This window comes from Hypoxylon trugodes (assembly GCF_022578975.1).
Source record: "Hypoxylon trugodes strain CBS 135444 unplaced genomic scaffold F4822scaffold_7, whole genome shotgun sequence".
In the NCBI taxonomy this organism is placed as follows: domain Eukaryota; kingdom Fungi; phylum Ascomycota; class Sordariomycetes; order Xylariales; family Hypoxylaceae; genus Hypoxylon; species Hypoxylon trugodes.
The window spans coordinates 1984413-1994263 of NW_026250022.1; the positions used below are offsets into that span (position 1 = coordinate 1984413).

The following is a 9851-nucleotide window of genomic DNA, read 5'->3' on the forward strand; positions in this document are numbered from 1 at the left end:
ACCGGTGCTTTGAAGACAAGGGAAGCTTTTGAGCCAATGAAAAGCTTGGGATGACAAACTCCATATTTTCCTGACCAATCAAACTTGGTGGCTTCATGGGAACTGTCCCAAAGTGGCAACAGCCAAAAAACTTAAAGCGGGCCAATAAAATCTAGTAGCAAGTTTTATGCCGGCTACCTACGTAGGTGCGGATAACTATACCCGGCATGAGCAGCAATGCAATGCCCTTTTTAAGCGGTACAGCTCAGCCACGCCTTAATAAGGTCGCGTCTATACAGTCCAGGACAGCCTATGAGAGTTACCCAATAACCCAGGCATTGGCTTCGCTAGGAGTAGCTATGCTATCTTCTCCGGCCCTCGACCTCCTTCACCGTAGATTAAGGAACTCCGTCGGGCGTCAAATATATGTTGTAAGATTTACGCGTATCATTTCTCAGAATTCATAGAGTAGGTTATCGAAAACCAAGAATATAGTCAGATTATAAGTGTATAAGCAACTACAATACCACCCAAATATATAGTTATCTATAAAGTAAGTACCTTCGTAGCTAAGATGGGTAGCCACGAATTGGGAGTATCTGTATCTCATGCATCTCAATCACTACGATACTTTTAGGGGCGTTAGGCATCCAGATGCCGCTAAAGTACCATTCTACAATTATAATGTTAGGATACCACTCAAAACCAATACTGTGATGGCTGTTCCGCATAGATTGACTGGTTTCTTCGGCGAATGAGGATGGCCCTATGCGTCTTCGTACCTAAAGGGCCCATTTTAAGGAGGGATCGGATCATACCCGTTGATATTAGAAGGGGGTGTGGCTGCCTAGAACTAGATAGAATCAACAGCGAAGTAAATCTACCTAGGTATGCGACAGAGAATACCTGTGATCCTTGTTGTACTGAAGAATGATTCCACTTTTCGGTTGTTGAAGTAGAAGTATCCTAACTGTGTTGATTAATGTTAAAATCAAGGGAAAGCTGGTCCGGCCTATTCGTCTTTGGCCCTCAAGTGTGATAAAGCTGCGAAAGAATAGATCAAGCCGAGCTACTTCTAACCTCCTCGTATTTCTCTATCCGGCTTCTTTCTTCGACCCAATGGCAACGACGACGAAGTCCAAAGCAAGCGGGAAACCGCCCCGACAGAACCCAGGGCCGGCATGTCAGCAATGTAGGATACGCAAATTGCGTTGTGACCGACAATCACCGTGTGCTGGGTGTGTTGATTCAGGGGTTCCGTGTCATACCGACTCAACCCCACCCCAACGTGGTCCTAAACGAGGCCATTTAAAGGTTTTGAGATCTAGGATAGGTAGGCGAGCCATGGTGATGGCATTTGAAGATATTCGCTGATATTATTGTTAAATAGCCGCGCTCGAGCAAAAGATAGGCGAACAAGACTCTGGACCGGGGCTTTTCACACCTGCTGCTTCTGAATCTCAGTTCAACCCAGACGATAACAGCGCCCAGGACCCAATAACTCCTCCACATCCACCAAGTGTCCCCGATAATTCACCTCCAGAAGGAAGCATGTTAGAACTACCGGTTCCCGTTCAGCCTCAATTAGCACACTATGAGTTTGTCCAAGGGCAAGGATATCTGGAGCCAACCAGACTGCCTATACCCTCATTGACGCGTGCTGATCTGTAAGTAGTCGTAGTTCTGGACTACTTCCCTCGACTACCTAGGTAGTTGTCACCTTCTTAACACCTGACATAGTGACCAACTATTTTTCGATCGGATCAACCTCTTCCTTCCCATAGTACAGCAATATCGGTACTCCAAACGGTCTAGGGCTCTGCAGGTATCGTCTTCGCACATATGCCTCCAGTACGCAATGTGGACCTTGGCCGCGGCGTTGTCATCGCAATTTCATCACTTGCGTGACACACTGTATCGTGACACCCTCGAAAACTTGGCACGTAGCCCTACCGAGGATGATGCATCATGCCTAGAACACACACAGGCATGGATTCTTGTCGCCGTGTACGAGTTCATGCAGGCTCCTTTCCAGCGTGCGTGGATAAGTGCTGGGCGTGCCATCCGCCTGGTACAGCTGATGAGACTCAATGAAATCGACAAAGGTACGGATCACGAAATGAATACCGAAGCCTTTATCGAAAACGAGGAAAAGAGACGGACATTCTGGATGGCGTTCTGCTTTGATCGCTGCAGCTGTGTATTGGAGGGACTATCCTTAACGTTGAATGAGCAAGAGGTATGTCGACTCGACGGGTGGACGGCAGGTTTTGAGAATGAAACTAAGATATGCCAACTTTAGATATCCACACGCCTGCCTTGCTCCGAAGAGTCTTTCCAGAGTGGAACACGAGTTACGATGCCGTTCCTTTCGGAAGTCTTGACGACGACAGATCCCACCCTGATGTCTCCCTTCGCTGAATCCATCATCTTTACCACTCTATGGGGTCGAAGCTTCATACACCAACGACAATCCGCCGCCGAGAATAGCTTTAGCAATGCGTCTAGAGACTTCTGCGAGCGCCAAATTTGGCTCGATGATATCCTTAATCGTCGGATCCAAAAGCTCCAACAGGATTATATGGCTGCATCTGTCAAAGTCGATGCGATGCTGCTCTATACGAGCATGATCGCGCAGACAACCGCTCTTCTGTTATGTAAAACTGCCGAGTCCATCCCCTCATCATCTCCCAGCAATCTTGATCTTCTTTCGAGATACCAGCGGAGGGGTCCAGCAGCTGCGAAAGAGATCGTTCGTCTAGCTCAGTACCTCCCACACTTTAGTTTCTTCAAGGTAAGCCATCAAGACAATGATAGGTTAGACAATTGATTAATCCGCGTTAGGTCCACCCATTTACGCCGATTCCATTATATCTATGTCGGCAATTCTTGCTGGTTTTGAGAAGTAGCGATGACTCTCAGGCCGAGGATTTAGCGGTGGTTAGTGAGGCTCTCCGGGAACTAAAGGGAGTTAATGGATTGTGTCAAAATCGGTTAGAATTGGACTTCTCGAACGTGGATATGTCAGACTTGCAAGGGTCTCCTGGGACAATCATGGAGTTCCTTGAGAACTACATGGCAACATGAGCTTATGCAAAGTATTATTTAGAATCGTCAAATGGAATCATGTTACATCAATTTGCTGGCCTGACACTAGTTGCTATTAGGTACCTGGGTATATATGCGCGCGATTCATTAATCTCTGACTTAGGACTGATGTTTGGTGCGATTAATCTGCTTGGCCGATCGGAACTGCTCCGGAAACCAATATAGATCGGTAATGAATAACCCGCCATTCAGCAAACCGCGCGCATAGATTTCTAGCGACTTCGAACCCGAGGAGGTTATTCTGTCTCCAGGGTCTCTATGATTAACCAGTTCGCTCATTTACAAAGGCACCAGTACTGGTATCGTCAGGTACGTTATGATCTAACAAGAATAAATTGATAATGAAAGAACATGAAAGGGAGAGGGAGAGAGGAAAAAAAAAAAGCCACATTCTCCCAACCCCGTCTAATTCGGTAATTTGAAACCTGGCCACTAGCAAGGATTCTGGGCCGTCGACAAGTGTCAACCGGCTCGACGTCGTGCACGGTGGCATACAAATTCGCGACAATTTGTCCCACATCTTCTACACTAAACCCTCTCCTATTGTGAATCAACCGCCAATAATATACGACAGGCGTCATCCCATGTCTCACAATTGCTTCTTGCTATTGTATATCTCTTTTCTAATCTATATCCTACAACGCCTCACAACCTAGAAAATCGACACGTCATATATCAACGGACTACCGAATCCCGCGATGCGTTCGCATGTAAATAATCTTGAATGTCCGCGATAGTCGATAGGAGATGAAGATCATCGTCATTGAATTGGACTCCGAACGAGTCTTCCAGGGATGATCCGAGTTCTATAACAGAGAGTGAGTCGACGCCAATATCCTGAAGGCTTGCATTGTCTTCAACATTTGTAAGAGAAGCCCCGCAATTCTCGGATATGAGCTCTAGAACTCGCTGCCGAGTCCGTATTGCTACAGAACCTTTCCCTGCAGGCGCCTCTTGGTCTTTCTTGACTGGAGAAAGCTGCACTGCATCCTTTGAATCGTCTGGCCTACTGACTATCACAAGTTCGTCGCCTGTCGAATTTGATGGAGTAAATTCCTTGTGTACAGTATGTACAGTGTGGCTCATCGAAGCCGCCTCTTTGGACGGGTCGGGGTGCTTTTTCCGTGAATCCGACTCCGCTACTGCAAGTGTTTTCTCAGCTGAGATCCCTGTATTCCCTTTTTGCGCTGCGCTTGTACCCTGGGGTATCACGTCAACGATCGGAACTCGCTTTTGCGTGGTAGGCTCGAGCACATTGCTGGTGCTGGTACTGGCCAATAACCGTTCAAGTTTAGGTATGGGACACCTGGTGAATTTCACACCCGAGCCGATAAGGATGAGTTTTCCCTCGCTTGTAAAGACGAGCATATCGCCGGAAGCCTCCAACCCTCCTTTACGTGTAGACATCGCATACACAGTCCACGAATCGCATGACGAGAAATCACAACCTTGCATTAAGATGCTATCTATGCTGGTGGCAATGAATACTTCACCCTCGGGACACATGTCGCTGCTGTTGATAAGCAAGCCCACAGTTTGAATGAATGTATCTAGGCTGACGGTGTCGCAAATATTTGCCGCCGTGGATTCGGTCTTACTAACGGGTACAGCCGGTCGTTTAACTTGCGCCACGGCGTGTGAGCCTAGGATGGTGATATGCGAGATACCTCGCAAAACGTCGGCATAGTTGACGACACGAGAAAATAGCGCGTAAGCTCGATTGGCCATGAATTTCTCGGCTTTAGGGTCAGCCACCAAACTTTCAATCCGATCTAGCATCATTCGCTCGAGGAGTTGAAAGTCCGATTGAGATTTCACGCTAAAACGGCCCTTTACGTGGGTGGTTGGTCGCGCTTTGGGATCGTTCTTTGATGAACTAGAGAATGCAAAGCTCCAGGTTAGGTATTCTCCGGCGCCTTCCATGGTCAGCGATACATTTCTATTGGAGTTGAGCCCCAAAGCGCCCTGGAAAGAAATGTCCTCGAACTGGAGAGCCTTAACGGAAATCTCCGGCTTGATCATCTGAGCCGCCATAACCGCGCACTCCATGTACATCGACGCGGGACAGAGCGGCCACCCTCTAACTGCGTGCCCGGATACAATGTCCGTGAATCGGTTCGTTTCTGTGTGAACGATGAATTCCTGGGAGGCCCATGACTCCGACATCGTGCCTACTCGAGTTACCAATTCGGTAGGGATTGTCCGCCGTGTCGTCGCATTTTGAGCCGCGGCTTTTCGTTCTTCATTGACTGGGTCGATCCAGGTAAGCCAATGACGCTTCTTTTGGAATTGGTATGGCGGAAGCCAAACTGGTCTAAGCCCTGACTCATCAGGCGAAAGGAAAGCCCAGAAAGACGTAGTTATACCTTCCCGCCAGAGAGATGTAGTAACTGCAGATACGGCGTTGGGGTTGCCTTTTGCCTTAATCCCTAGGAATGTATGGGTGGCGGCATCCTTGACGGCCTTTTTAATCATTGGGATGATGGGGGAATCAGAGCCAGCCTCGAGCCATACGCATGGCCCAAGGCGATGCTCGAGACGAGAGATTGCATCACTAAAGTACACCGGCGTTCTAGTATGTTCTACTATTCGATCCGACGTTATGTTTTCCAGAGGACTTCGAGTGCAAGTCTCAAACGGAATCTTTGGAATGTTGAAGCTTAGAGTCCTCGCTACAGCATCGAGATGTTCCAAGATTGGCTCAGTGAAGATCGAATGGAACCCATGGCTGGTATTGACCCGTTGGTGTTGGATACCATGGAATCGCTGGTCTTTGCGCACAAGGGTTTCTACCTTGTCTATGTCCGACGCTGACCCTACTACGACTTGGCTCCTGGGACCATTGAAACAGGCAATCTCGAGCCCGCCTTGGGTCTCTGGGTTAGTCGTATTTACGCCCGCGATGATCTCATGGATCATGCTGGGATCTGCATGGATTGCTAGCATTGTTCCCCGTTCAGGGCCCCATTTACTGCTCATCAAGGAAGCGCGCGTGGCCACCAATTGCAGGCCATCTTCTAAAGAAAGGACACCCGAGACGGCCATCGCCGTAAGCTCGCCGAAACTATGACCAACAACCGCTTGCACTTCGAGACCTGAATCAATCCAGCACATAGCGCAAGCATATTGCACCGCAAATGTACCACATTGTAACAACACGATGTCCTCAATTGGGTCGTCTTGGAAAAGCCTTGGAGTAATTGCAGAGTGACCAAGATCCCGGAGTATCTCGTCGCATTGATCGAGGTAGAATCGAAGATGTGGATACCAATGATACCAGGATGGATCGAGCTGAATACTCTGTTTGCTTTGGCCAGAAAAGGCCAAAACAACTGGTTTTTTGGTACATGCTGTTTTATCAAATGTCTCGTTTTCAATGTTCGCATCCAAAGATTGTGTCAAGTGGTCAAGATCGCTTGCTGTACCAACCCAACGCATATCATGATGCTTCCGACGCTCATATAAGGTTATGGCAACGTTTCCAATGTTCATTGAGCCATTTTCGTTTGACTTGATTATCTTTCGGATATAGGATCCTAGTTTAATGGCGTTGGCTCTCAAACTTTCCATTGTAGCGGCGCTTAGGAAGACCGGGTAACTCAAGCCAGAAGTATCCATCGATTGTCTTCCTTTGCGTGGTGGCTCACTACATATAAGCGCCGCATTACTACCAGCCGCTCCGTAACTATTCACGAGAGCGGCGCGGAATGATACGTCCCACGGAAGGACTTGGCTATTGATATGTAGATGATCAGGTTCTAGGGCTGGGATCTTGGGGTTTAAAGTGCGAAATCCGGCCAGCGGAGGAAGTTCCCGATGCTGCAACATAGCTAGAAGCTTGAGCAAACTACCTATACCCGCCGCAGTCTCGCTGTGCCCGACGTTAGCTTTCAATGAGCCGATACGTAAGGTATCATCACGCTGTGGTCCGCCGAGTACCTCACGGATACTTGCAATTTCAATCGGATCACCAACTTGGGTGCCAGTGCCGTGAGCTTCGACATACGAGATATGGCGCGGCTTCAATCCAGATTTTTTAATCACATTTCTAAACAGACTGAGCTGCGCACGCGAGTATGGCACTGTAATAGCTGGTGATAAGCCACCATGGTTGGTAGCGATTCCCGGGATCACGCCTAGAATATCATCTCCGTTTGCGACTGCCGCCTTCAGTGACTTGAGCACCACAAGCCCAAGGCCATCCGCGCGGCAATACCCGTCGGCTGTCTGATCAAACGGCTTGCATTGACCAGTGGGACTGAGAAATCCAGCCTTTCCCAGGTCGAGGAAATTCTGAATGCCCGTGATCATATTTACACCTCCTGCTAGAGCCATTGGACATTCCCCTGCTTGGATCGCTCTACATGCCCTGTGGACGGCTACGAGGGAGGACGAGCAGGCCGTGTCGATCGCTTCTGAAGGACCGCCCCAGCCGAAATGGTAGCTAATCTTTCCATTTTGGAATGCTCGAATCGTCCCAGTTGCAGAGTAGCCAGTTGCGCTGTACGCTGTTGTGTTCTCCAAGTATTCGGTGTACGTAGTACCGATGAAGCAGCCGACGTTATCAAAGTCTTCACGGTTATGATGCCGTAGATAGCCACTCGAATCCAGCGCTTCGTGGGCTGTTTCGAGAAGCAGGCGTTGTTGAGGGTCCATATAGAGGGCTTCGCGGGGGCTGACGCCGAAGAATGTGTTGTCGAAAGCATCTACGTCGTCAATGAAGTTGCCATGCCATGTATCCTTCGCGTTTCGTTTGTTGTCTAAGCCTACGCGAGCCGCAAGTTTGCCGTTGAGTCTTTCTGTTGGTAGTTCTTCTGCCCTCGACTTGCCTGCGGCGACGAGATCCCAAAGCTCGTCGATTGAACTGGCTCCTGGCAGACGACAGGCCGCTCCTACTATCGCAATAGCGTCCTCTGGATAAGCATTGGGCGGTAGGCTCGTTCCGGTAGGCTTTACCGATGCGACAGCAACCATGACATCGAGTTTGGTGAGTTTTACTTGGTTGTCATCAAAAGGACTACTTGGAACACAGTTCTTTCTACCAGTGCCAAACATGGCAAATGTGTGCTCCATATCATTTCCCATCTCTTTAAGGTCTTGCGACACAGCTTGCATCAGGGTAAACCATTCGCACCGTTTGACAAGCGTACTGGTCACGACTTCGTGGGATAGAGGAACCCCTGACAGAAGCTCGCCCGTATTATTAGACCTTACGGACACCCGGAGTGCATCGGAACTTGGCAGTCGTAACTCAGCATATTCAGTACACAATCGGCAAAATTCATCGGTAAGTTCGCGGTTTTCTGGATTGTGATTTTGTCCTCGGAGGTTTATTTTCGTGACAGGAAGCCCCTCGGCTTCTGCATGCAACTTTAGTTGCTCGAGAACTCGTACCGTCCCCACAATGCTGATAGATAGGGGATCTGTCACGGCCGATACGTATGCCTTCATTCCCAATATTAGTATTAGTCAAAAGCTCACATGGCAACAGTGTTTACTTACCCCTGGAAATTTTGCCACTATTTCGTCCGCTTGCCCTGCGTATTTTGCCCTCATAACCATCGTTGTTGGACCAGGCACATTCTCATCATCGCCAAGCTCTCCGTAAGCACCAATTCCAAGAGCTATTCGCAAGGACTTGCAGGCATTTTGAACAACTTCAAGCTCATCACCAGAAGCAGCAATAGCCAAAGCGGGCAGTAAACCACCACAGAATCCCTGTGCACCTCCGATCCGGATCTCTTCGAGGAATTGGATGTGGCTAATATCTCTGAATTGGAGATACTGGAAGTATTGGACGATTTGGATGATAGTTAGAAGAGGCAGAGCTAGTATTCCTGACATTATCTCCGGTATAGAAAGGGGCACATCGTCGTCCCCAAACCAGTCTCGCATTTGCCTGACGTACTGCGGTCCATCTCTCAGAGCTGCTATGCCTGCATTCGCTTTTACAAAAATATTCCAGGTGTCAGGTAGGTTGAGGATGGCTTGTCCGAATGGCTCAAGCAATGGGTTACTACGGATATAACGGCGTATGACTGCCATATAATCCGCCTTTGGCGGTTTATTTTGAGGGCAGAACACAACTGCCGAGACGGCCCGGTGATTATCTTGTGCCATGGTCGAATAATGGCGGGACAGTAACCTCGATGTCGTGGGGGAAAGAATGACACTATTCACTTATTTTTTTCGAATATAATTTTATGAGTCGAGCGCGTTGAGTTCATAGGATGTCTGAGTAACAGGTTCACAAGAAAATATCAGTGTAGATTTGATATCCGACATGTCGATGTCTGGTTATCGGCTTCAATTGACCTGAATAACTATCTATGTAACACAGAATAATGTGTATACGCGTCCTAACGATCCATTCTAGTACATTGTTGTTTTGACAGTCCGCTACAATACTCCGACGAAACTCATCCATCGACCATAATGATGCTGTAAACTCCGTGATTGATATCTGTTGGACCATCAAGAACCTCAGAGGGGATGACTCGCCATATAAACCCTGGTCGTGGAGCGCGCGGGGACCACATATCAAGTATGTGTAACCCTCCATATCCCTACGTTTTATAGGGGACTTAACCGGTGTTCGGATTTTCGGATTCCTGTCTCAAAAGTCCTAAAAGTGACTCCGGAGTTAATACCGCCGGCGGACGCCGCCGGTTCCGATCCAAGGTAAGACAAAGGCTCGATTACGACGAAGCTCACGTATGCGGGTGTCGCAGTCGCACGTAACCGTAGTGACGTAGATTAAGAAA

The 9851-nt window shown here is 48.5% G+C and overlaps 2 protein-coding genes across 2 annotated transcripts; one reads left to right on the forward strand and one right to left on the reverse strand.

Annotated features, from left to right (window-relative positions):
* The first annotated feature begins 1006 nt into the window (after positions 1-1006).
* F4822DRAFT_323097 (fungal-specific transcription factor domain-containing protein) lies at positions 1007-3414 on the forward strand. The gene is made up of 5 exons (XM_051455496.1): positions 1007-1312; positions 1370-1646; positions 1720-2218; positions 2282-2773; positions 2824-3414. The coding sequence occupies exons 1-5, from the start codon at positions 1099-1101 to the stop codon at positions 3064-3066; spliced, it is 1725 nt and encodes a 574-aa protein (XP_051312424.1). The 5' UTR covers positions 1007-1098; the 3' UTR covers positions 3067-3414.
* On the reverse strand, positions 3235-9617 carry F4822DRAFT_444976 (putative polyketide synthase). Its single transcript, XM_051463310.1, has 2 exons — positions 8590-9617; positions 3235-8532 (listed from the first exon to the last, which is right to left on the reverse strand). The coding sequence occupies exons 1-2, from the start codon at positions 9205-9207 to the stop codon at positions 3763-3765; spliced, it is 5388 nt and encodes a 1795-aa protein (XP_051312425.1). The 5' UTR covers positions 9208-9617; the 3' UTR covers positions 3235-3762.
* Between the last annotated feature and the right edge of the window lie 234 nt (positions 9618-9851).

Coding starts and splice junctions, on each gene's coding strand:
- F4822DRAFT_323097 (XM_051455496.1), top strand. CDS start 1,099: ATGGCAACGACGACGAAGTCCAAAGCAAGCGGGAAACCGCCCCGACAG. Junction 1,313..1,369: donor GGTTTTGAGATCTAGGATAG/GTAGGCGAGCCA, acceptor ATTGTTAAATAG/CCGCGCTCGAGCAAAAGATA. Junction 2,774..2,823: donor CACACTTTAGTTTCTTCAAG/GTAAGCCATCAA, acceptor AATCCGCGTTAG/GTCCACCCATTTACGCCGAT.
- F4822DRAFT_444976 (XM_051463310.1), bottom strand. CDS start 9,207: ATGGCACAAGATAATCACCGGGCCGTCTCGGCAGTTGTGTTCTGCCCT. Junction 8,533..8,589: donor TAGTGGCAAAATTTCCAGGG/GTAAGTAAACAC, acceptor TTGGGAATGAAG/GCATACGTATCGGCCGTGAC.